A 23,333-nucleotide genomic window follows, 5' to 3' on the forward strand; every position below is an offset into this window, starting at 1 on the left:
GCAGTTAATTGAGTCATGTACAGGAGTTAAATTGAATGTTAGTATTGTTAGAGTATAATTAGGATTAATTAGTATTATTTAGTATATCTGTATATTTATTATAAGAGATTACGTCTCTATTATTACGATTTTTTTAGTACTTATAAATATCTTTTTATATTGTATCATTTTAGACAATTTGAATAGACAACTTGATTATACTCAAGAATATACAAATTTTTTTTTCTATTATTTTCTTTTACTTTTTCTAATATGAATATAATTAGGATCAATTAGAATCAGTTAGGATCAATTATATTCTAACAAGTATGTTACTTCACAAGTGATAGTGTGAGTTAAATTTTGGTAGATTATGTAGTTTATAATAAACGTAATCTTTCTAATTAAATGCAACATTGTTGTTCATGGATCTAAGTTTTGAATAATGCTTTGTGATGTAATCATTTGCTTTCATTTTCCAAAAGTTCAAGGCAGATTTTCCTAATTACTTATATGATTAAATGGTTTTGGATGTATAATTAACAAATGATTAGATTAAAAAGGTGGTTTATGCTACTTACCATCTATGCTTCTTAAATTAACCGTCGTAAAGTCAAGTAACTAAAGCACTAACAACTTGACACCTCAGCAAGCTAGGCCAACTGTCATAACTAACTAGCTCTTACTAGAAACTAAACTGCTAACTAACTAATGAGTGAGGCTGAGTTTCTAATTACAGCTAACTAACCACTAACCGCCACTAATAACCGGTTTAACTAACATTCACTATTCAGTAATATGCTCTCTCAAGCTAGGGTTGTGACAATTATAAAATCCTAGTTTAGATTGCAATTTAAAAAGTGATGAGAAATTTAGTTAAAAAACAACCAATTTGATTTTTGGATGAGATGGATAGCCGGTTCAATTTTTTTTTGGTATCATATCTTGCACTACATGGTAGTTGCTCTTGATGTATTTGGTACGTTAAATATTTTTACAAACAATTACTAATAAATATTTTTTGTTCAGTCTGCATTTTGGTGTGGTACATTGTGAAGTTTGATCAAGTAATTAAAATTCAAACTAATTTGGATTGACCGAGTGATCAGCTTAAGCGTTTGTTTAAACAAGTGTCGAGAGTTCAAATTCCGTCTTATGTATGTAGCAACTCATTGGTCATTCAGATTCGCAACAGATTAGTCTTTGGTCTATCGAATGGAAGGATACCATGGGTAACCAAACCAAAAAAAAAAAATACTATTCATAAATAAAATAAACCAAATAATATAAAACCTCTTAACAGGCTCATTCTGACAGCATAGGGTTTTGTGGCCCATCTTCATATTAATTTAGGGTTTACAAATGTGATGAGGCAATGAAGATGCAGACTCCAAGAATTAATTAATTGATTGCCAAATGACAGTATCTTCATCTATTTAATTTGTTGATTATCATCAGAATAATAATAGAGCAATGACAAAAAATATTGCTTCACCCTGAAATCTAATAATAACCAAGTCAAAACAAAAATCATGCAAGAAGAAAAAATAAAATTCAACCAATGTCATGATTAAACTTCCAAAAACCGAAAGAGATGTGGTAGACTTTCAGATATGGAATCATTGTCCCTCCAAAATTGTCAGTAGAGTGAACCAACAAGAGTCATGGGGGGTGAAAATTGTGAAAACCCTCCCTTATTTGAAGGATCTTACATACATTTTATAAGCTTATAAAACTTTATATTATAACATGTTACATGTAATGACATAAATTGACATGTCACTTTCCTCTTATTTCTGACCCCATGTGAGTGTCTCTTGAAGGAAGAGACCCCCCAACCGTGAGCCAGCACAGATACATGCTCATCTCCCTCCCTTACCTGAAACAGTGTGAGGCGAATTTGGTAACTGTCTCAACATAGAAATATAAATAATAAAATATAGTAAAACTTCAGGTGCAGTTAATTTCATCTGAAGTTGATAATTGAGAATCGTTAGATGACAATTTAGTCAAAGTTATCAAATCATTTAACGACTCTCAACTATCAACTTCATGTGAAGTTAACTGCACCTGAGTCTTTATGTAAAATATTTAGTCGTCTAATTAAGAATCGCACTCACTTGACCTGATCTAACAAGATTTTTCTTTTTTACTATTTTTAGGACTCGGATGAGAGAATTTTGGTTAAAATTTAAAAAGACCAAAATATCCATCATTTGGACTAATTTGGTTTGATTGTTATATATTTTTTTGTAGCTCCTGGTTTTTGTGAACCTCTCTACACTCCACAAAGTGGTTTTTTATGGGTGAAGGGGATCTTTCTTTCACTTCTCACCATCTATTCATTAATCTTTGAGGGTAATGATGGGTCTAATCCATATGATATATGAGGGTGCTTAATCTTCTTAAGTGGAGTTAAAGCTAAAGGCTAGTATTGGAGCTCATGCTTATGATTTGCAAGTGTTGCTTTCAATAAAGAAAGAGAAAGAGAGAAAGAATGTGCTTTTTGGTTGGCCCTTTTAGCATATTGGTGTTCTTTTGGGGGAGGCTTTAGCAATTTGAAACTAAGGTTTGTTGTTATTATGTCAAAGCTTTATTGGTAGGGAGGAGAATGTTATGTGGATAAAATAATAATATTACATTGAAACTCTAGTACTTGTATTCTCTCTGTTGAATTTGAGGTTTTGATTTGGTTGTATTTATAGTGCACATGTTCTGTTTGATGTTTTGTTTTCTCTGGATTGAGGTTTGAGGTAAGTTGCAAGAGTTGTTGTGTTTCAATGTGATTTTTTGAGGGTCAATAATGAAATCTTTGAGTAGTGTAGGTCTTGGTTTGAGCATTGTTTTCTGTTGCCTCTTGTTAGCTTTGGTAGCTGAAGTTTACTACTTGTTATGGTGGAAGAAGAGGATAACAACCAATAATAGAGAGATTGAGAATCATAACTATGGCAACCCTTTCAAAGAGCTTTTATATATGTTTTGTTGGAAGAAGCCATCACCATCAACATTATCATTATCATCATCATCTTTGAGGCACAACACAGGTTTCACTTGTTCTTCAATGAGTACCAGTGACACCCTTGTTCATGACCCTGAATCACAAACTAACAACAAAGAATTTCACTTCAAACCCTTTGGTGAAGATGTTGAGTACATGAGGCAACAAGAGATATTAGGCCCTCCAAGATTCTTGTTCACAATAGTTGAAGAATCAAAGGAAGATTTAGAATCTGATGATGGAAAATCTAAGGGAAAAGGTTCAAGAGGTAGAAGCTTAGGTGATTTGCTTGTTGTGGAAACACCATATTTGACTCCTAATGCATCTCCATCATTCTTCACTCCTCCTTTCACTCCAAGTAGTCCTTACAACCAGCATGGATTCAATCCTCTTTTTGAGTCCACAACCGAATCCGAGTTTAATAGGATTAAGTCATCACCTCCTCCAAAGTTCAAGTTCTTGCAAGAAGCAGAAGAGAAGCTTAGAAGAAAGTTACAAGAAGGTGAAAACAATAAGGGAAATAATAATGTAGATGAGGTTGATGATTGTTCCACGATGACAACCATTGTTGATAAGAAAACAGAAAGAGAGGTTAACAACCATTCTCATCATCATAATCATCATCATCATCATAATCTACCACAGCACCATTCAAGCTCTTCACAGGTACTTCCCTTAGCTTCTTGAATCTTTGACACATTTCCACAGGAAGAGACCATCTAACACCAAAGTTCTGTCAATCAAACTAGAGGGAGTTTTTCTTTTTCTTTTTCTTTCATTTTCTTTTTCTCATTAATCTCTCTAATTACATTGTGATGAATTCCACCTTGTTTTTAGATTTTGGAATTTGTTTCCTCCACTGTTGAGTTGTTTTGGGATGCAGTTAAAACTCAATCTGCTAAGCCAGTTGTTCAATGTACTCTGAACGTTACAAAGTATTTTCTGCCCAGAAAAAGGTTTAAAGGTGGGACTAATGCAATTGGGAAATTATGGGGTTGCTTTATTTTATTGAATTTCCATTTTTCTAATGTAGCTGACATTGTAATTACTAATATTATTGTTATTGTTATTATTATTAATATTTTTTTAGTGATCAGATGGCCCAACTCTTCCATTCATGTAGCTGTCTAAAGGACACTGATGGAATTGTTGCAGAGTCTTTGATATTTTTTCCCCTTCACTTTAATACAAGCTTGTGAATGAGACATATCTTAAGCCAACATTGTCCAATGCTTGTCATGTTTTTCTGCTTCCTTGTCCTGAGTTTTGGCCACTAAACTTCTAAAATAAAAGTAATATCTACTAAGCTACTAAATTTGACACAAGTGATAAAAGATTAAAACAACAAAGTTACAAGGTATAGTCATTCATGTGTCTACTCTTAGTAGCTTAAGTTTTTGGTTTCATGACGTAGTATCAAAAATTCTATAACCAAAAGGCCTAAAGTTCAATTCTTGTTAATCCCCAAAAGAAAATTTTGGTACGAGACAAATGAAAAGAGGAAGAAAACTTATGCAAGTTTTACACAAATCCAAAAGAGACGTGTTAGAAATATAGTAATTAATGTGTCTCCTCTTATTAACTTAAGGTTTTTTGGAGAAGTGGTTTTATATATCGTGCCATCAAAATCAAGGAATTATCAAGGATGAAATTGTAGTTTGAGACATTGAAAAATAGTTACATTATTACATACATGGTTAATGTGCACAATGCACAGGACTTAGGGTAGAACCACTTGAACTAAGTGACAAATTTGGTAAACGAGAGACACTGCTTTTTGTGGCTTTTTGCTAAACAACAATGGGATGCAGTTGCCCCGTGAATATGTCGCGTGGGTCATGAACCGAAAGGTGCACCCCTCTCTCTAACCCCACCATCACATTGAAGAATCATCACAGGTCAGAATAAAGAATAAAATATGGCTTTAGAGACATAACTTTTCATGGACCCTTTTTTCTGTGTTGCATGCCAATTGCCAAAGGTAAAAGATTAATGCTAGATAGTCATTATTATTTCTTAGAATTTGTTAAAGTGTGACAAGTTGAAGGAGTAAAAGACTAGTAAACTACCCACACATTCCAAAGTAAAATATACTATTCACTGCTACATTATTTTAGCAAAACTCTTACACAGTAACAAAGTCTTATCCTATTAAATAGAATCGGTTACATAAATCAAACGATACTATTGAGTCCTATTATATATCATGTCTTCAATGAGATTATATATGCATAAATTTTCTTTGACTATCTCGTATATGGCTAAAATAACAAAATATTGGCCTAATTAACCTCTATTGTAACTTTATAAATGTATGTTACTGTGGTTCTTGTGAATGACTGAAAGGGTGATTTTTTGGATGTTGAATAGTAGAAAGGGAGTAAAGTAGAGGTTAATCCTTGGCTATATCTTATGAGAATATTCTGACCTTTTCTCCCCTCAAGATTCCTCAGTAATCAAATTAAAAGGTTTCTTTATCTTGTCAAGAGCAGCTTTAGTTGATGTTTAATATTATGGTGAAACTTTGGAGTTGAAAAAATATGTATATCTGCAAAATGATGGACAAAATATCCAAAGTACTGTAGCCCTATGCAGTATGGACAGCTGAAATTTAGAAGGATGTGACAAAAGTCATAAAAACATAATGCAACAAATTTTGTAGAATACTTGACAACCTTGAATGAAAGAAACAAGAATAATAATGCACTCACAACATTATAAAACAGTGTCTCCTTTGTATTTCTTGAAAATTTTGTTTATTTATTTTCTCTCATACACTAAGCCTATTTATTACGTATCTCTTTAAGCTGATACAATAAGGACTAATTCGTTGCAAATCTGAGATCTATTTAAGGATCTGTCAGTTACTTATATGTATTATCTGATGGTAGAAAAGTGTGTCGACTTAGTATCAAATAAAGTAAATACGAAAAATACATTTCTTTATCAGATGATTGAGATGCTTTGTCATGTATACAGCTGACCAAAGGTTCCAGGGTATGGTGGTGCAGAGTGGCAATGAGATGGAAGTTCCCATCTTCTCTGTGTTTATATGTATGTATGCTATAAGACATCAATAAAAACAACTACTACCACCCCCCTTTGTTCTATTAGATGCTTATATACATCAAACCAAGTCATATTATCATGTCATAACTCATATTACGGTTCAACCATAAAAGACATGAAGAAAGAATATGAGAATATCTCACATGACACACCCCTTCATTTTGGTCTTGTTTGAGAACCACAAAAGACTCCAAAACAGTTATGCTATTTTCGAACTGAATTGTAATTGTACTACTCTCATAATATATTTGTTATTTGAGTTTAATTTTGATGTATTGATCAGAATAAAGAATTTTACATAATCATCCAATAAGATTCATGCATTTAGATGATTTTTGAAGTAGTAAATTTGAAAATTAGTTACTTTTACTAATTTGACAATAAATAATTGGTTGTTTGAAAAATTAAATTCTTGTTGTTTATATAAATTAATTTTAAATATAGTCAATTAGTCATGCACAATTTCACATCACACCAAATGGGAAAATTAAACTTCACCTAACTATGAAAGCTTCATACAAAAGGCATCAATTTCTATTGGAAAAAAGGCAGTGACCAAAACCAATGCAAACACACTTAACCCCAAGAGAAAATATTTAAACATCTGTGAAGTTAGAGTCCCTTTGCAGCTGTTTCAGTGATTCCAAGTTCACAACAAAGTGACTTCAAGCCAGATTCTTTCAACAAGCTGAATGCAGCGAATCCATAGTAGGAGTGGTACAAGTCTGGAAATTCTCCAGGGAATTTACTGAAACCACCATACTGTTGAAAAACAAATATATATGCATCAAAATATGAGTTTCAGAATTAGTCCAAATAAGCCTAAGAAAACTTTAGGAGTCACCCAAGCAAACCAATGTATCGGTATCACATATTCCACCTCATTTCGTAATAGAAAAGAAATGTCTGATCTTTTCAAGGTGAATTCCAAATCCGATATGAACTAGGCCTTTCTTTTTCCATATAAAACTAAAGAACAAAATTCAAGGTTAACTTGAATCACTGTCACTACAGTCCTCTTTGCTTTCATTTCCTATGTTTTTTATGATACATAATATACTTAGAAGATTCTATTTCTCCCTAATATCTTAAACACACTACACAGCAAAGAGAGATGTAATTGCAGTACCTTATATTGACAGGTAAGCAAAAATCTGTGTAGAGCTTTGATGTCGACAAAGTCCTCTGCCCCCAGAATCTTTAAAACAGCTCCAATCCTAACCAAACACATGCTGAATTATCAAGGCTCTGGTGATTTACAAGTTACAAATGATCAGACCTACTTACCAAAATGCATAACATGTATCGGTAGTTTTATTTGTTCTACCCTGAAATCCACCGTCCATTCCCTGCCGCTGAGAAGGAACACAGAACTACTGAATCTAGATTACAAATGAATACAAATATGAAGATTGTAGATGAGGACTACAAACCTGCACGATCCAATCCAGAAGCAATGGAACATCTATCAAAGAAGAAGCACAACTGGAAAGAAGATTATCTTCGATGAATCCCATTAACCGGAGAGATGCAATTGCACAATAAGTTGCACCGCCTGAGTCACTAAAACAGGTAATGTTGATAAATATAGTTTAAGAAATAATAAACATATAAACTATGGATGAATACCAAACTCTTGTCATGACTAATGAGTACAACAATATTGCAGTAGACCTTATGATGAGCGAATCTCATATAAATTATGAGAAAATAATCCAACTCACCGTGAGATTCCGCACCAGGTACTAATCCAAAGCCTCCATCATAAGACTAGAAAGAGTGAAAGACATCAAATTTATTTTCATACAATATAGTGCACATGACATAAATATATGCTAAATTTCATTTTCATTGTTAGGTGATGCATCTCCACAAACCTGGCAATTCAATATGTATTCTTTGGCTTTCTCCTTATCCATGCCGCTCCAGTTGTCCAGCATGAAACATATGGCAGCTGCACACAGTCATTAATTAAGATCGCCATAACATACCCACATTATTTACTAATTAACTAACTAGAATCACTACTTCATGCCTTTTCTCTCTTACCTGCGCAGTATACAAACCTAAGATCTGTTTCACCCCCAATATGAATAGCCATAAAACTGTCAACAGATATAAAAATCTCATCTGAATTAATCATACTACTGATATGACCATTGCATAAGCATAAAGAGCTTCAAATCCATACCTTCCATCAGGTTGCTGAAGGTTCCTCATTGAAGCCAACATTAATTCAGAATCAACATTGGACAAATCATAGCCAACAATCTTCAATATTGCTAGGGCACAATAAGTACTTGCCAAGTAACTATGGTTGTGAAGCAAAACCTTCAAGTTAACAAAAGGATTCTTCATCAACAGCTAAAAAAGTTTGAAAACAATAAGCTTTTTCTCAAATTCCAACAATTTTCATTACCCCATTCTCATCTGGACGAAATTGTGAAGTTCTGGAACCATGAAAGCCATAGAATTGCCCTGCAAAAAAGTCCCTTCAAATAGGTATTTTAAAAAAAATTCAAAATTTGGAGGTCAAATTCAGCTAAAAATTACATCCCCACCATTGTTGGGGTCAGTTTTGGTTCCAGGATGAAATTGGAAGGATAAAACCCAATCAACAATAGCATCTTTCTCGACCTGAAATAGCCTCAAAGAGAAAAAAAAAAGGTATTTTTTTTTCTTCCATAATTAAAAATCAGAACTTGAGCTCAGAAAAAGGGAAGAATGAATGATGTGACAGTGTTACAACATAAAACAAGATATCAAAAACTATGTTAATGTGTTAATATTATGGAAAATATTATGTTACCCTATTGAGAGAGTTGAGGATGTCGAGGGAAGAGATGACAAAGTAAGCCAGGGTGAGATGGTTGATCTCTTGAGACTCATATGGAGATGGGAGCAAGTGGAACATCAACTCTGCAAAAGTGTTATGAAGATCCATGTCCATGGTAGTGTTTGATAACTCCGACGTTGGTGATGATTCTTCTGTTGAATCCATGGTAAATCAACGAGGAATGTCCAAAAAAAAAAAAAAACTGAAAAACAAAAGTTAATGTTGACGAATATATGCTTTAAAAGAGTGGAAACATGTTATTATTAAAGGTACAATTAATTATCCTAAAAGAAAAGTATATTATGAAAAAAAGAGGTGCATTACATCATATAATAGAGAACATATAATTAAACTAACCTATCTTGATGCTAGTTATTTACCAAAAATAATAGACAATAGTAAAATTGCACATTACTTTTTGAATTCAATTTTAAATTTAAATGAGTTTTATTTGTATTATTCTTTACATATTTGTATTATGTTTGAATTCTAAATTTTTACCTTAGAAAAATTATCTAACTTTACTTTGACAATTTAAATTTAACTGAATTTTATATACCCATTTTATTCTTAAAAAAATATCATTGATTTGTTAATTTCAATTTAAGAATAAAATATCATTTTTACATCTAAAAATTCAGAACAATGACTAATTTACCTATAAATAATAGTATAATATTAATTAAATGTGTTATTTCAAACTTTGCTAATAATATAACTTTTTTATATAGCTAATAATATAATTATTGTAAATATATAAAATCCTATAAATGATAACTATGAGTTTACATTTTACAAGTAGACAGCAGCTGGTAGTATAGTTGGTAATTTGATCGAGCAGTTGGTGTGCACACTGCAGAGGCAGAAAACAAGTCAATGAATCGCAACAAGTCCTCAACGCTCTTAACATACGCTGAGAAATGCAAGGTTCTTCTTTCTTCTTCTTCTTCTTCCTCTTCTTCTTCTTTTCAACTCGTATAACATATGATTCATTGATACGTTCTGTTAGCAGAACATTTTGGCATCGAATTGGCAGGGTTCCCTCAACACTATCAAAGCAGACGCCAAAGGAAGGTATCAACTTTCTGTGTTAGAAACTCAAATCACAAACCTTTATCACTTCCTTTCATCATTGTTCTGCCTCTTTTGCATGGTTTTAACAGCAAGAGTGATATCCATACTTCAAAGGTTAAGTACATAATCAAAAAGGGGCAACCATTCCTTTGGGTTCCACAAAATGATTTGCATAATGTGGTATGTTATTAATCTCTCTATTCAAGTTCATCATATTATAGAAGAGATTATTAGCTGGAATGGTGTGAAGACTATCAATTTTTGTTTTGTTTTATTTTATTTTATTTTATTTTATTTTATTTTTGTTTATGCAGAACACAATCATTGATGAGCGTGGTTCTTTTGCTGTGAGCACTCCATTTCCAGGTCCACTTGGGGGCTTGTTCAAATCATTGAAAAAGGTCATTCATGGAGTCCATAATTTTTCATTTGAAAATCATACTAGAACAATGTAATATGAGAACCTGTTAATGCCTTAGCTTAATTTATACTTGTAAGAAATTATGAACTGATTGGTTGATTTATTCGCATGCTGAAGTTACCGGCGCGAGTTGCTTTAGCTGGGGACGTTCTTCCTCTTAAAGAAGATAAGGTAATTTTTGAGAAACTGTCCTTATGCTTACTCTATATTGTTCAAGGTTGCTAGTATAATTCGCGAAAATGCTGCTCCTTTCTGACCGAAAAGCTTTGTGTAGGCCAAGTCTCTTGCAGAAAAACTTCAGGAAGTGATACTATCTGAGCAGAAATCAATCAATGAGTTCTCTTACACTGTTTCGGGTGTACTAAGTTCTAGCACTGATAGAACATCTCGAAGTGTTAATCTTAAGGAACTATTGGAAGAGGGAGACGATGGAAGATACTCCATATATAGATTTAAAATGAGGTAGGATCATATTCATAGGTGTTCCAAAGTGTAGCTTGAATTGTGCCATTTCATTAGATTGATGCAAAGATAAATAGAGAAATAGCTTATCCTGTGATCCCAAACACTAAATTAGTCTTCAATGTTTCAAAGTGACCATAGTTAATGTTTTGTTTCTTCTATGAAATTTATGCTTCTACAAATTTTCAATGCTGACAAGTTTTGTGGCAATTTTTGCAGAAGCTTTCAAGGTGTGTATATAATAAAACATGAGTGTGTGTTCCATCTAACTTAAGAGTATAATTTAATGTTCAGATCTTGCACATTTATCGATGGCAATGGAGGCGATTTTGAAGTGGATGTTGAAGATATGGAAAAATCTAAAGCTGATGTATTAGGTAAAGACCTGGTTTTTAGATGCACGAGTATCTCTTATTTATATAGAAAAACATATTCATGGATCTTGTATGTTTTCTTGTGTAGCACCATTCTCAGCAAAATTGATTGATGGGATTAATCAAAGTAATGCTAGACGTAGAGCCCTCGTACTTTTTTGTTTTGTTCACATGAATGTCAATGCGAAGGTAACTTACTGATCCGAAATACTCTATTACCCATTTCAAGTTTTCAACATGAACTCTATTGTTGGTCGATTATAATTTTGATTAACATTGTAGTTACCAAACTCCATGATGTATGATTATCTTTTCAAATCATTTCCTTCCCTCATTTCTGTTCAAAGATTGCAACTTGTGAACACATCCTAACTGATCTGCCGATGTTCTTGAAGGATGCATATATAACATGGGTTGATCGCAAGGGCTTTGATGTACTGGCAAAAGTTTCCAGCCCGATCATGAAGGATGGCATAGGTCAGTACCAGTGGAAAGAATACAGGTTCATGTTCAAGGAAGAGGCACAAGATGTTGAATCATTCTGTTGTCAACTGGTTGAAATGGAAGATGAGGTTGTCAAAAAGGTTTCAGTCTCCAGTGGATTGGCATGAAAACGTGCGATACTCGCACTTGTCGGAGCTCCTATTTGTATAAATTTTGTTGGCTAGAAAATATCAGTTGGCACATTCTATTGTTTTCGCTTTATAAAGTTTTTTGCCATTCAATACAATTTTAACAAGTGCTACTAGCTGGATGGTAGGCATGGTGCTTAAATGCTCAATGCTTAATGAGGGCAGCTATAACTAATTGAGGTTCCACAAATTAACAGTGTTACACTCGCACAATGTTAAGCTATCCATCTTAATTACCCGAAGTAGTCTCATTCTTTATTCTGTTTTAGCTCTTCCTGTTTTTGTAGGGTTATCCAAAATTGTTTCATACGAACAAGATTGTTTTTCACTTGCAATAATGAGTCATAGTAGTACACACATGAATGTGAATACCAAATTGTCGTATGCTGCTCGTGATTTTTACGTATTAACATTTTAGATTTAAGTAAGCCACCAGGACTGGTCTGGTGGTAAAAGGTTCGGGTAATATGCATGAATTCTAGATTGAAATTTCATCACACTACATGAGCCAAAAAAATGTGGCTTGTATTTTATTGAGTGATGCTCAATATTATGTTTTAGAAAGGAAAAAGTACATCAATAACATGATGGATAACAGATCATCTGCCTCAAGCATGTGGATCACATGTCCCAGTTTTAGGCCTCTTTGTCGCATCGTCATCCAAGGGTGCCTAGGATCAACTACCTCTTCAGCTTTTCTATTCTTTATGCCACATTTTGGTTGATTATAAATGTAAGGTTAATCATAATTATCAACAAAATAGGCAAGTTTTGGTAGTTCAAAATTGCAGCAACTGCTTTCAAAAATGTACTCTTATAGGTGACGGTTCTTTTAAATCGATAAGTGAAAATTACGTGGATTTCATTGCCAAATAACAAGTTTTCCTGGCAAATAACAATTACGTCGATACTTGTAATGTTAACCGTTTCCTTGATAAATTATATTATTCAACACCCATAACGATTATCGAATTTATGCGATCAAGTGCACGAAATAACCAGAAAGAGTTGATATTAGAATACTGCAAAATGTAATCATGCAGGGGATTTCTTCGTTACAAAAAATATATCACTCAATCAAAAAGAGTGATGAATCGGTAAGTTCTGAATTTCCCAACAAAATAAAAGACAGTAACATAATTCGAATGCATAAACCTAACACTAAAAATACCCCCAGCAATTAAAACCCAAAGGCAAATAGAACACTTAGTCGACCTCCTCAATCTTGGGACCAGCACCGCTTCCACCAGCAGGAGGAGCATCATCGTCCACCTCACCACCGGCACCACCTTGGTACATCTTGGCTATGATGGGATTGCATATGCTCTCAAGCTCCTTCATCTTGTCTTCAAATTCATCAGCTTCTGCAAGCTGGTTAGCATCAAGCCATTGAATGGCCTGTTCAATTGCATCATCAATCTTTGTCTTGTCAGCCGGGGAAAGCTTTGAGCTGATCTTATCATCCTTTATTGTGTTCCTCATGTTGTATGCATAATTTTCCAAGGTGTTCTTTGCCTCAACCTTCTTCTTGTGCTCCTCATCTTCCGACTTGTATTTCTCTGCTTCTTGAACCATCTTCTCGATTTCTTCTTTAGACAACCTTCCTTTGTCATTGGTGATGGTGATCTTGTTCTTCTGCCCAGTGGTTTTGTCCTCGGCAGAGACATTCAAAATACCATTGGCATCAATATCAAAGCAAACAGTGATCTGGGGAACACCACGAGGTGCCGGAGGAATGCCTGAAAGCTCAAACTTACCAAGCAAGTTGTTGTCCCTTGTCCTTGTTCTCTCACCCTCATAAACTTGAATCAAGACACCAGGTTGGTTATCCGAATATGTAGAGAACACTTGCTCCTTCTTGGTGGGAATGGTAGTGTTCCTAGGAATCAACACAGTCATGACACCTCCGGCAGTTTCCAAACCTAGAGACAGTGGGGTGACATCCAAAAGCAACAAATCTTGAACTTTCTCATTGCCTTCACCACTCAAAATGGCTGCCTGGACAGCGGCACCGTAAGCAACGGCTTCATCAGGGTTTATGCTCTTGCACAGGTCCTTCCCATTGAAAAAGTCCTGTAATAGCTGCTGAACCTTGGGAATCCTAGTAGAGCCACCGACAAGTACAACATCATGGACAGTGCTCTTGTCCATCTTCGCATCCCTGAGACACTTCTCCACTGGCTCCATACACTTTCTGAAGAGGTCCATGTTGAGCTCCTCGAACCTAGCACGGGTGATTGTTGAGTAAAAATCAATACCCTCAAAGAGAGAATCGATCTCAATGGTGGTCTGAGCAGTGGATGAGAGGGTTCTCTTCGCCCTCTCACATGCTGTCCTCAACCTCCTAAGTGCTCTGGGGTTTCCACTAATGTCCTTCTTGTTTTTCCTCTTAAACTCTTGTACAAAATGGTTCACCATCCTGTTATCAAAGTCTTCTCCTCCAAGGTGAGTGTCTCCGGCAGTGGCCTTCACTTCGAAGATACCCTCCTCAATGGTGAGAAGAGAGACATCAAAGGTACCACCACCAAGATCAAAGATCAAGATGTTCTTCTCCCCCACGCTGGAAGCCTTCTTGTCAAGACCATAGGCAATTGCGGCAGCAGTGGGTTCATTGATGATACGCATCACATTGAGACCGGCAATAACTCCGGCATCCTTGGTAGCCTGACGCTGAGAGTCATTGAAGTATGCAGGGACTGTAACAACGGCATTCTTCACAGTTGATCCAAGGTAAGCCTCAGCAATCTCCCTCATCTTGGTTAGGACCATAGATGAGATCTCTTCGGCCGCAAATTGCTTCTCCTCACCCTTGTAGTTGACACAAATCATGGGCTTGTCACCAGCACCGGCAACCACCTTGAATGGCCACAATTTCATGTCACTCTGAACTGAGGCATCGCTAACTCTCCTTCCAATTAACCTCTTTGCATCTGCAACAGAACAATCCCTAGTTAACAATTCTCGCTCATGGATAATAACCTAAACTAACAGACAGTAACAAAAACTTTGAAGCAAAAATGAGATCTATAAACAACACAATTCCTCTCAGATATATTTATTCTACCACTACAAACAAATAAAACATACAACACCATCCACATACTTATCAATTTACAGATCACTTTTTCGACAAAGTTGGGGTGCGTTTGGTTTGCATTTTTTCTATTTTCTGGATTTTGCGAAAGGAAAAGTGAAAAACATGAGGTGAAAGGAGATGAAATCACCGTTTTAACTTTTTCTTTCACAAAATCTAAAACAGAAAACACTGGAAATGAAAACACAAACCAAATGCACCCTTAGATTTTCACAACACAACAAGAAGCAGAAACATTTACAAGAATTTGAACCAATCAATGTCAAGATCTACACTTAGATCGCGTACCTCCAGATAGTATTATTCAGAAAACAACATCAAAACTCAACAAGATAAAACATGAACTAATTTTCAGCTAAAATCAGCTAACCCTAACGCAAATCTAGAGCAACTAAAACAGTCCGTGTTGATTTGAGAAATGACTTACCAAAAACGGTGTTGATGGGATTCATGGCGACCTGGTTCTTGGCGGCATCTCCGATGAGCCTCTCGGTGTCAGTGAATGCAACGTAAGACGGCGTCGTACGGTTACCCTGATCGTTGGCGATGATCTCAACGCGATCATGCTGCCACACTCCGACGCAGGAGTAGGTGGTTCCAAGATCGATTCCGATCGCCGGTCCCTCTCCTTTTCCGGCCATGATTTTCCGGCGTAAATCTCAAACACACGAACCCTTAGAAGAGAGAGTGAAAAAAGAAAGAGTAAAAGAGAAAATAGTGTTCGAAAGAATGAGTGGTTCCAAGAAATGGGGTGGGAGAAAGGGTAAATATATAGGTATAAGAGGGAGAGTTTCTAGAATGTTCTGTGAGACTATAAGTGGGGTCCTCAGCCGTTGATTAATTTGTTAGGGTTGTTAATGGAGGGTTGAGATTTGATGCGAAAGGTCGGAAAGTGTTGTTTGGTTTGAGCGTAGTTATTGGACTATAGACTGACGTCGGCTACGCGCTTATAATGACACCTCATGCCTCATGCAACTAGCAATGGCACTTGTGTAAATAAATTCTAGATACATCTTCTTCCAATTTGAGAAGAGTTAGTTTGTAAATGATATAATGATATTTTTTAAAAAGAAATTACTTATTACATATATAAATATAGTTTATGGGAGAAAACCAACTTTGTTACACTGTTTATTATTAGATATTTTATATTTATTTAGATATTAGATTAATTAAATTAAATTAAATAATTAAGGTCAAAGTATTTACCGAAAATCGGGGGTCAAAGTAGGTTGGGCCCACGGCCGAAGAAAGAGAGAGGCTTTCCACCAATCACAAACACGATGGTCTATTTAGCTTTCCGTAAAAGCAAAAAGTGATAGTAAATTAATGTTTCAACAGAACTTTGGGCCCAAACCAATAGTTATTTCAGTAAAATAAATGGGTCATTAGTTTGTTGACTTGGTTCAAGTGGGTCAACTACTAGCCTAGTCCAGCTTCATCATCAGCAAGTTTTCAAGTGTCAGACAATTCAGGCCCTAAAGAAATGGTGATATTTTTGGACGATAAGAGAATTGGTTGAAACCAAACAAATAACTCATTTTGCATGGCCCTTCATTATTTTTTGTTATAAATCCGCATCTGCTACAGGCCCAGACCCAAATAGTTAGTGGGCTGTGGGCCATTCCCCAGATCTCTCCCTCCCGAAAACAACAGATGTGTTGATACCCTATCAAAAAAAATTGTCAAAGTACACAATAAAAAAAAAATTTGTTACCCAACTTTATTCATTGAGTTGTTAGGTTTAAGTCTCGTCTTATATATGCAGCAACTTATTGGCTTGTGATAAATCTTTAAATAAAATTCAGATTTACGATAAATTAATATTTAACCGACTGGATTAAAAAATATTACGAATAAAAAAATTGTCCATTCGTTAGTTTTGGGATAATGTATTACTCTCATGTATTCAAAAGAAAAATATCATTTTTTTATACATGAAAAAAAAACATCATTGACGGAAAAAAAAATGACCAAACAAAAAGTCATGACCATTAGGAAGCAAGAAAGATTAATTCAACAGGAAGATAGTGCTCTTCCTTGATTAATTAATAGGTAAAAATTCAAGTAAAGTCGATTTTATGTGAATTTGATATATGAGAGCCATTAAATGATATATATGTCTACTAATTCTAGCAAGGGTGATTGGGTGAATAAAATTCTTGTGAGACCCGTTTTATTATGGATCTTACACATTCTAAATTCGAGAATTTTTAGTTTTTGCTCAATTTCGTTTATACCGGGACACATCAATAAGCTAAAAAAAGAAGGGACTAGTTTAAAGAATTATTTTTTAATTTTAAAATTTAATTTGAATTAACGAAACACAAATTCTCATTTATTTTTAGAGCACTTCAGAAATTCTCTCTAATTCTAAAGCTACTAAATAATAATTAGCGAAAAGTGAAATACTGAAATTAGAGAGATATATATATTAAAGTTAGCTAAAAGGTGCGTTTATATATTAATTAAGTGAAAATTCAGATGAAGTCGACTTCACGTGAAGTTAATATTTGAGAGCCGTTAGATGAAAATTTAGTCTAATCAGTTAAATTATCTAACAGCTCTCAAATATCAACTTCACGTAAAGTCGACTTCACCTGAGTTTCCACCGTATAATTTTTACATGTCCGCTATGAGAAATAACTACTTAGATATACTAAATAATATATAACATATTACTACTTGTATAAGTTAAGGTATAAAGACAGGATTTAACATGGTAATTGAAACTTTTACCATACAAAATATGATTACAATCGAATAAAAAAGAGTATTCGATTGTGCATTAATTAGCTAGTCGAAGAAAAATGTTGCGGTATGAACTACACGCATGTATATATGCTTTTATCTCTGAAAATGGCAAACATTGATGGGGTAGAGCTACGGAATCAAGGGTCACGATCTAATCTTAAAAATAGATTTGATGCACAATGCATGTTTCCCATTTACTCTCATGTCACCATCCATGCATGGATGGAATCTTCATCCCAATTCACAAATCCATATCCATTATCAAATCTTTCCACACGTACACCATTAGTAAACCGGAAAAAAAAAACTGTTTTTCAAAGACAATAAAAATTAAAAAATCAATCTAAAGCCATCTAAAATTATTTTATTTTATATTTTTTAATTATTACCAAAATAATTGAGTAATATTAATTATAATAAATTTATAATTATAAGTTTTAAATTAAATAAAATTATTTTAAGTTATTGTCTTTACAAATATTTTTTAATTTATTAAAATATTTGAGTTTAGATATTTTGCATAATAGTTTAATTATATTTTTTAATAAAAAATAATTATTTTTATTGAAGTGATATTACGTAATAAAATGCATATATAAAATTGTTCTATACTAATATTATATCAAAATTAAATTTTAAAATTATATATATAGAGTAACATTTTTGCTAAACAACTCCATACTTAAACTAATCAAAATTTTAATAATAAGAGTTAGATATTGATTATTTTATTTGAAGTAAAAAGAAAATGGTAGGTTCCATGTTTTCATGATGAGAGTGGATCAAGCTGCATGGAGGGATCACCATTATTTCTTCTATCTATCTCCCCACATTAACTGATGACTCTTTATATTATATGCTCCCACCACCACCATTCTTTGTCCCTTTGCTTTTTTTTCCCTTTTATTATTAATTTTTTAATAAGTAGTAAAATGCGAAATTTGGCAAAAGCAGGTGGAGCCTTTCTTGATGCATTATATTCCAATGATGAAACATTTTACCATTTCTTTTACTCAAACAATCACTATTCTAGAGTTGGGTCGGCCAATTAGGTGATATATAGTATTATTATTAGATATTTAAAAAAATAAAAAAACATTTAGACTTTCCTTCATGCATGTGTGTTTGGTTAAAGTTTCACATTGCTTTGAACATGGAGGGTCTCTTATCTCAATGTGAATTTATATGGTCTCATCAAAATTTAGAATCATATCTCAAACAATTAGGCTGAAAAAATTACTGTTAATGTTGCAAGTGTGAGGAATACATGAAATTAGTCTCATATCAAAGAAAATAAAGAAGAGTGAAGAATTTATAAGATAAGAGACCCATTAACTTGACACCTTAAAGTTTTGAATTGGAAATAGTGTCTTCTCATCTTATGTTTTCTCGCTTGATTTCTCTCCGATGGTCGAGAACTCTCCACGGCATATATTTGCTCCTTGCTATTGAATTTATTATAATCAATTTTATTTTTAAATTTGGCGATAATATATTTATGACAAAATAATGTTCGACAAAAATATATTATCATCGAACTTTAAATATATTACGGAAGGAAATGAATTACTTATTAAATAGTCACGCAAAGATTTGCTAATAATACTCTTTAAATATTGTTTTTTTTTTATTAATTAGTTTTTTTTTTTTTTGGTGAATTTTATTAATTAGTTAGAAAGTATAATTTGCCATGAATCTTTGGATTTGTCGTAAAAGTTAAATTATTGAAGTCAATTCTGAAATGGATCCGTACTATATATCCGGCCCAGGAACATATAAAAAGAAAATCTTGAAAAATGAAAAAAAAAATTGTGATGGACATCAGGACATTCATAAAGGGAGATCAATATCATGGTGATAATTGATACCTAACTTTAACAGAACGCTTCAGATACAGATTTCATAAAGAAAGCTATGACGAATTAAAAAATTAGGTGATTAGAGTTTTTTTTTTTTGTAAAAGATATTGGAAATTATTTCAGTGATGATTAAACTATATTTTTACTTGATTATCATTAATATATGAGATCAAATTTAGTGAACAATGAGAATATATATATAAAACAAAAATATTATTTATATATTAAAAATAATAACTAAAATTAATTTATTATATATTTATATATAAATACATGTGTAATTTAATTTATTTTTAATATATATTTTATATTAATAATTAATTTTAATATATATTTAACATAATTAATTATATTATACATATAATTACGTATTTATAATTAATAAAATTATAAATTCTTTTGGATTATATGGCCCCCAGCCAGCCACTAATAAAACGTGTGATCTGTCAATAATGCATCTATCCAATAATTTTTATTAGTTAAGAATTAACTATTTCTTAACTAATACTAGCTAATATTTTTATAATTATTTTTTTATTCTTTCTTATTTCGTTTTTTTTTTCTTTTTCCTAATTCTACAATTTCATTTCTTATTTCTGGTTATTCGTTGCCGACACCAATCACTCTTCACTAGCATCGACCATCCTTAATTATTCTAATATCTAAACTTATAAATTTTAAATTCTAACACTAAATTTAAAATCTTAAATACTAAATTCTAGATGCTAAACTCTTAAAAAAATAATAAATGAAAAAATAATTTTATAATAAAAAATTGACTAATATTATTGACTAATTAAAATTTAGTTCTTTATACTTATTACTATTATAATAATATTACATGACATATAGATATAGATAGATAAATATTAAGCATAGCAATACACAAACAGCATAATGTTGTCTTCCATTGCCGAGCATTAAATTCATGAAGGCGATGACAAGCATAGCTGGCATTAATTGGGACTCTTGCATTAAGGTTCACATTATATTCTTGATGGTTAAGGTTACAGTGGTGCATGGAGCACTCTTGGATTAGGGTTTGCTGGCAACTATATAGATACAATGTCCAAATTAAATAAATATGATGAGGAACTTGGTGAAGGGACTTAACTACTATAATTGAGTGACGTTTAAGTAGTTTTAATTATTTTAGAGTGAAGTCTCTCTCTCAATCTCTCTCATTATTAGAAATAATTTACTTGTCCATCTATATATCAATAATATATATATATATGCGCATAAAAATTTAAAAAAAGAAAAAAGTTAGGAGATTAACAATTTTTATTAATATTAGTTAATGTATTTGGTCAATAATTTATTTTTTATATTATTAAGATTTAAAATTTAATTTTAATAGGTTTAATTATTCTGTTAGTCCTTATAGTTTCGCAAAATTTTCAATTAGATTTTTATATTTTTTTCCCTTTTAATTAGGTCTCTGCCTGCATCAAATTTTTTTTTTCAATTAGGTTTCTCTTTGTAGTAATTGGCTTAATTGTTTTGGGATCCAACTAAAAAAAATTAGTGCAGGGATTCAAATAAAAGAAAAAAAATGTAGGAACCTAATTAAAAATTTTGCGAAATTATATAAACTTACAAAGTAATTAAATCTTTTTAATATTTAAAATTTATTAAAAATAATGAATTTTGTTAGTTATGTAATATTGTTGTTAAATAGAAGGAGCCTTGCAAATTTTAGGATATATATATTTATACATATTAAAGTAATAAAAAAATATGTATGCATGAAATCAAAATATATGATAAAAGAATCCCACTACTGTTGTTTAGTCTTGAAGATAAGTTGAATGAATAAGAAGTCAAGAGTTTACTTCATCACATTATATGTCACACATATTGGGTTAAGAAAATTTTTATATATTATTCGAGTAGGGGAAAAAGAAATTTAATCCCAAAGATTGTGACAAGGTGTTAATTTCCACGTTTATTTTTTGTCTATATCCATTAGCACATCAGCGAAACCCTCCATCACTTTCCTCTCTAAGACTGTCATTTCAACTTCAACACAATGTGGCAGACCATGACTAATGTAAATAATTGGTGGTTAGCACGTAATTATTCATTAAGAATTATGCTACACATACAAGTTTTTTTTAGCTTACAAGTCTTACAAATTGGGCCAAGTCTAACAAAAACTACATTCACCCACTGGAGCGTGATAACACGCGCGTCATTCGACCATTTCCAAAGCGCGCTCTCACTCACCATTATGAAAGATACTTCTTCTTCTTCACATTCCTCTTTCTCCTCCTCCTCTTTCTTCTTTTTCTCTTTTCTTTTTGCGTTTCTCCTTCTTTTTCTTTGTGTATTTCATATTCATCATTGTTTTTTTATTACTATTATTGTTGCTGCATTTTTTTCCTCCTCTTTTTTTTTTATTGATTTTGTAACATTATGTATTTTTTTCTTCTCTTTTTGATTTTTTCTCCTAAGAAGAATTATAAGAAAACAAAATAAGAAGACGAGGAAGAAGAAGCAGTAGAAAATGAAGAGGAGGAAGATGAAAAGTTTTGAATTATGCAGAACTTATCAGAATAAAAATACACCCAAAAATTCTTAAAATACATCCAAATATCTTCGTGTTACACCCAAATTTGCTGCAAATACAGGAAAATATTTTCTCTAATGCTGCATTTTTTCTTCTTCTTTTTTTCCTTATTTCTTTATTTCTTTTAGTTAAATGAATGTAAGTTCATCCTCTTCCAAGTAATTCTGCAGTATTATGTGTTTCTTTTTTTTCTTTATTTGATTTTTTTTATTCTTGTTAAGAGAGTAAAACAAGAAAAAACTTGAGAAGGTAAAATAAAAAGAAAAAGATGAATAAGAAAAAAAGAAGAAGATGGTGATGATTATAAAAAAAAAAAAGAAGAAATAGTAGAAGATGAGAAGGAGGAAGAGGAAGAGTTTTGAATTATGCAGAACTTATCAAAATAAAAATACACCAAAAAATTCTTAAAATACACCCAAATATCTTCGCGTTACACCCAAATATATTCATGCTACACCCAAATTTGCTGCAGAAAAATATTTTCTCTAATGTTATATTTTTTCTTTTAAATTGAATCACATCTTAGCCACTTGATTGGATTCAAAACAATAATCAATTTCGTTATGGTTCAATTGACAATCTAAACCTAAATTATTTATTATCTTTAACAACGAGATAACTGATGATGAAGGAGAAAGAGAAAAAAAAAAGATGAGAAGAAATTTCAATAAAAAAAGGAGGAAGAGGTGGTGTTGATGACGACGATAACGAGAAAGAAAAATTACGAAGAAGAAGAGGAGGCACAGAGAAAGAAGAAGAAGAAGAAGAAGAAGAAGAAGAGGCACGGAGAAAAATGTAAAAGCGCGTGAATATAAATTACTTGTATGACTTGTATGGAAAAACGCTTGTATGTGGGGAATATTCCATTCATTAATTTTCGTAACAAAGTAAATAATATTTTGTTCTCATGTTGATGGATATATACTTTAAATAAAGAAAAATGTTATAGAGAGCCAGTATAGAATTTATTATTTTTAGTTATTAATTAATTATTAATATTTAAAAGTATAGAATAAAATATATTATTAGATTATTAGACTATTATATAAGAATTGAGTTAATGACTAAGTAACGAGTAAAACAATAAATTATGATGGCATCTTAATATTTTTATTAAATAAAAGAAAGATAAAAATTTATGTGTTTTGTATTAATTGATGAATTATTATTTATAATATTAGAATATATAGACTCATATAGATCAAGAAC

General features: G+C 32.4%; 4 protein-coding genes across 6 annotated transcripts; 2 read left to right on the forward strand and 2 right to left on the reverse strand.

The window, feature by feature from the left end:
* The first annotated feature begins 2,185 nt into the window (after positions 1-2,185).
* LOC130973561 (uncharacterized) lies at positions 2,186-4,066 on the forward strand. Of its 2 annotated transcripts, XM_057898152.1 has the most exons (2): positions 2,196-2,548; positions 2,844-4,066. In XM_057898152.1, the coding sequence occupies exon 2, from the start codon at positions 2,954-2,956 to the stop codon at positions 3,662-3,664; it is 711 nt and encodes a 236-aa protein (XP_057754135.1). In that variant the 5' UTR covers positions 2,196-2,548; positions 2,844-2,953; the 3' UTR covers positions 3,665-4,066. The 2 variants fall into 2 exon arrangements, with proteins under 2 accessions (XP_057754134.1, XP_057754135.1); XM_057898151.1 differs by having other exon boundaries at positions 2,186-4,066.
* A 2,376-nt stretch (positions 4,067-6,442) lies between these two features.
* LOC130973248 (geranylgeranyl transferase type-1 subunit beta) lies at positions 6,443-9,080 on the reverse strand. Of its 2 annotated transcripts, none has more exons than XM_057897693.1 (11): positions 8,856-9,080; positions 8,608-8,683; positions 8,466-8,524; positions 8,238-8,377; positions 8,096-8,151; positions 7,924-8,000; positions 7,771-7,816; positions 7,480-7,601; positions 7,334-7,401; positions 7,176-7,263; positions 6,443-6,808 (listed from the first exon to the last, which is right to left on the reverse strand). In XM_057897693.1, the coding sequence occupies exons 1-11, from the start codon at positions 9,045-9,047 to the stop codon at positions 6,659-6,661; spliced, it is 1,074 nt and encodes a 357-aa protein (XP_057753676.1). In that variant the 5' UTR covers positions 9,048-9,080; the 3' UTR covers positions 6,443-6,658. The 2 variants fall into 2 exon arrangements, with proteins under 2 accessions (XP_057753676.1, XP_057753675.1); XM_057897692.1 differs by having other exon boundaries at positions 8,608-8,725; positions 8,856-9,071.
* A 589-nt stretch (positions 9,081-9,669) lies between these two features.
* LOC130976256 (uncharacterized) lies at positions 9,670-11,958 on the forward strand. The gene is made up of 9 exons (XM_057901071.1): positions 9,670-9,809; positions 9,895-9,956; positions 10,046-10,136; positions 10,271-10,357; positions 10,495-10,548; positions 10,652-10,839; positions 11,134-11,216; positions 11,302-11,402; positions 11,609-11,958. Exons 1-9 carry the CDS (start codon positions 9,759-9,761, stop codon positions 11,822-11,824), a joined length of 933 nt encoding a protein of 310 aa, XP_057757054.1. The 5' UTR covers positions 9,670-9,758; the 3' UTR covers positions 11,825-11,958.
* Positions 11,959-12,840: 882 nt separating this feature from the next.
* Positions 12,841-15,678, reverse strand: LOC130973828 (heat shock cognate 70 kDa protein 2-like). The gene is made up of 2 exons (XM_057898502.1): positions 15,367-15,678; positions 12,841-14,775 (listed from the first exon to the last, which is right to left on the reverse strand). The coding sequence occupies exons 1-2, from the start codon at positions 15,578-15,580 to the stop codon at positions 13,052-13,054; spliced, it is 1,938 nt and encodes a 645-aa protein (XP_057754485.1). The 5' UTR covers positions 15,581-15,678; the 3' UTR covers positions 12,841-13,051.
* Positions 15,679-23,333: the final 7,655 nt, after the last annotated feature.

Source organism: Arachis stenosperma, chromosome 4 (assembly GCF_014773155.1).
Source record: "Arachis stenosperma cultivar V10309 chromosome 4, arast.V10309.gnm1.PFL2, whole genome shotgun sequence".
Lineage (NCBI taxonomy): Eukaryota > Viridiplantae > Streptophyta > Magnoliopsida > Fabales > Fabaceae > Arachis > Arachis stenosperma.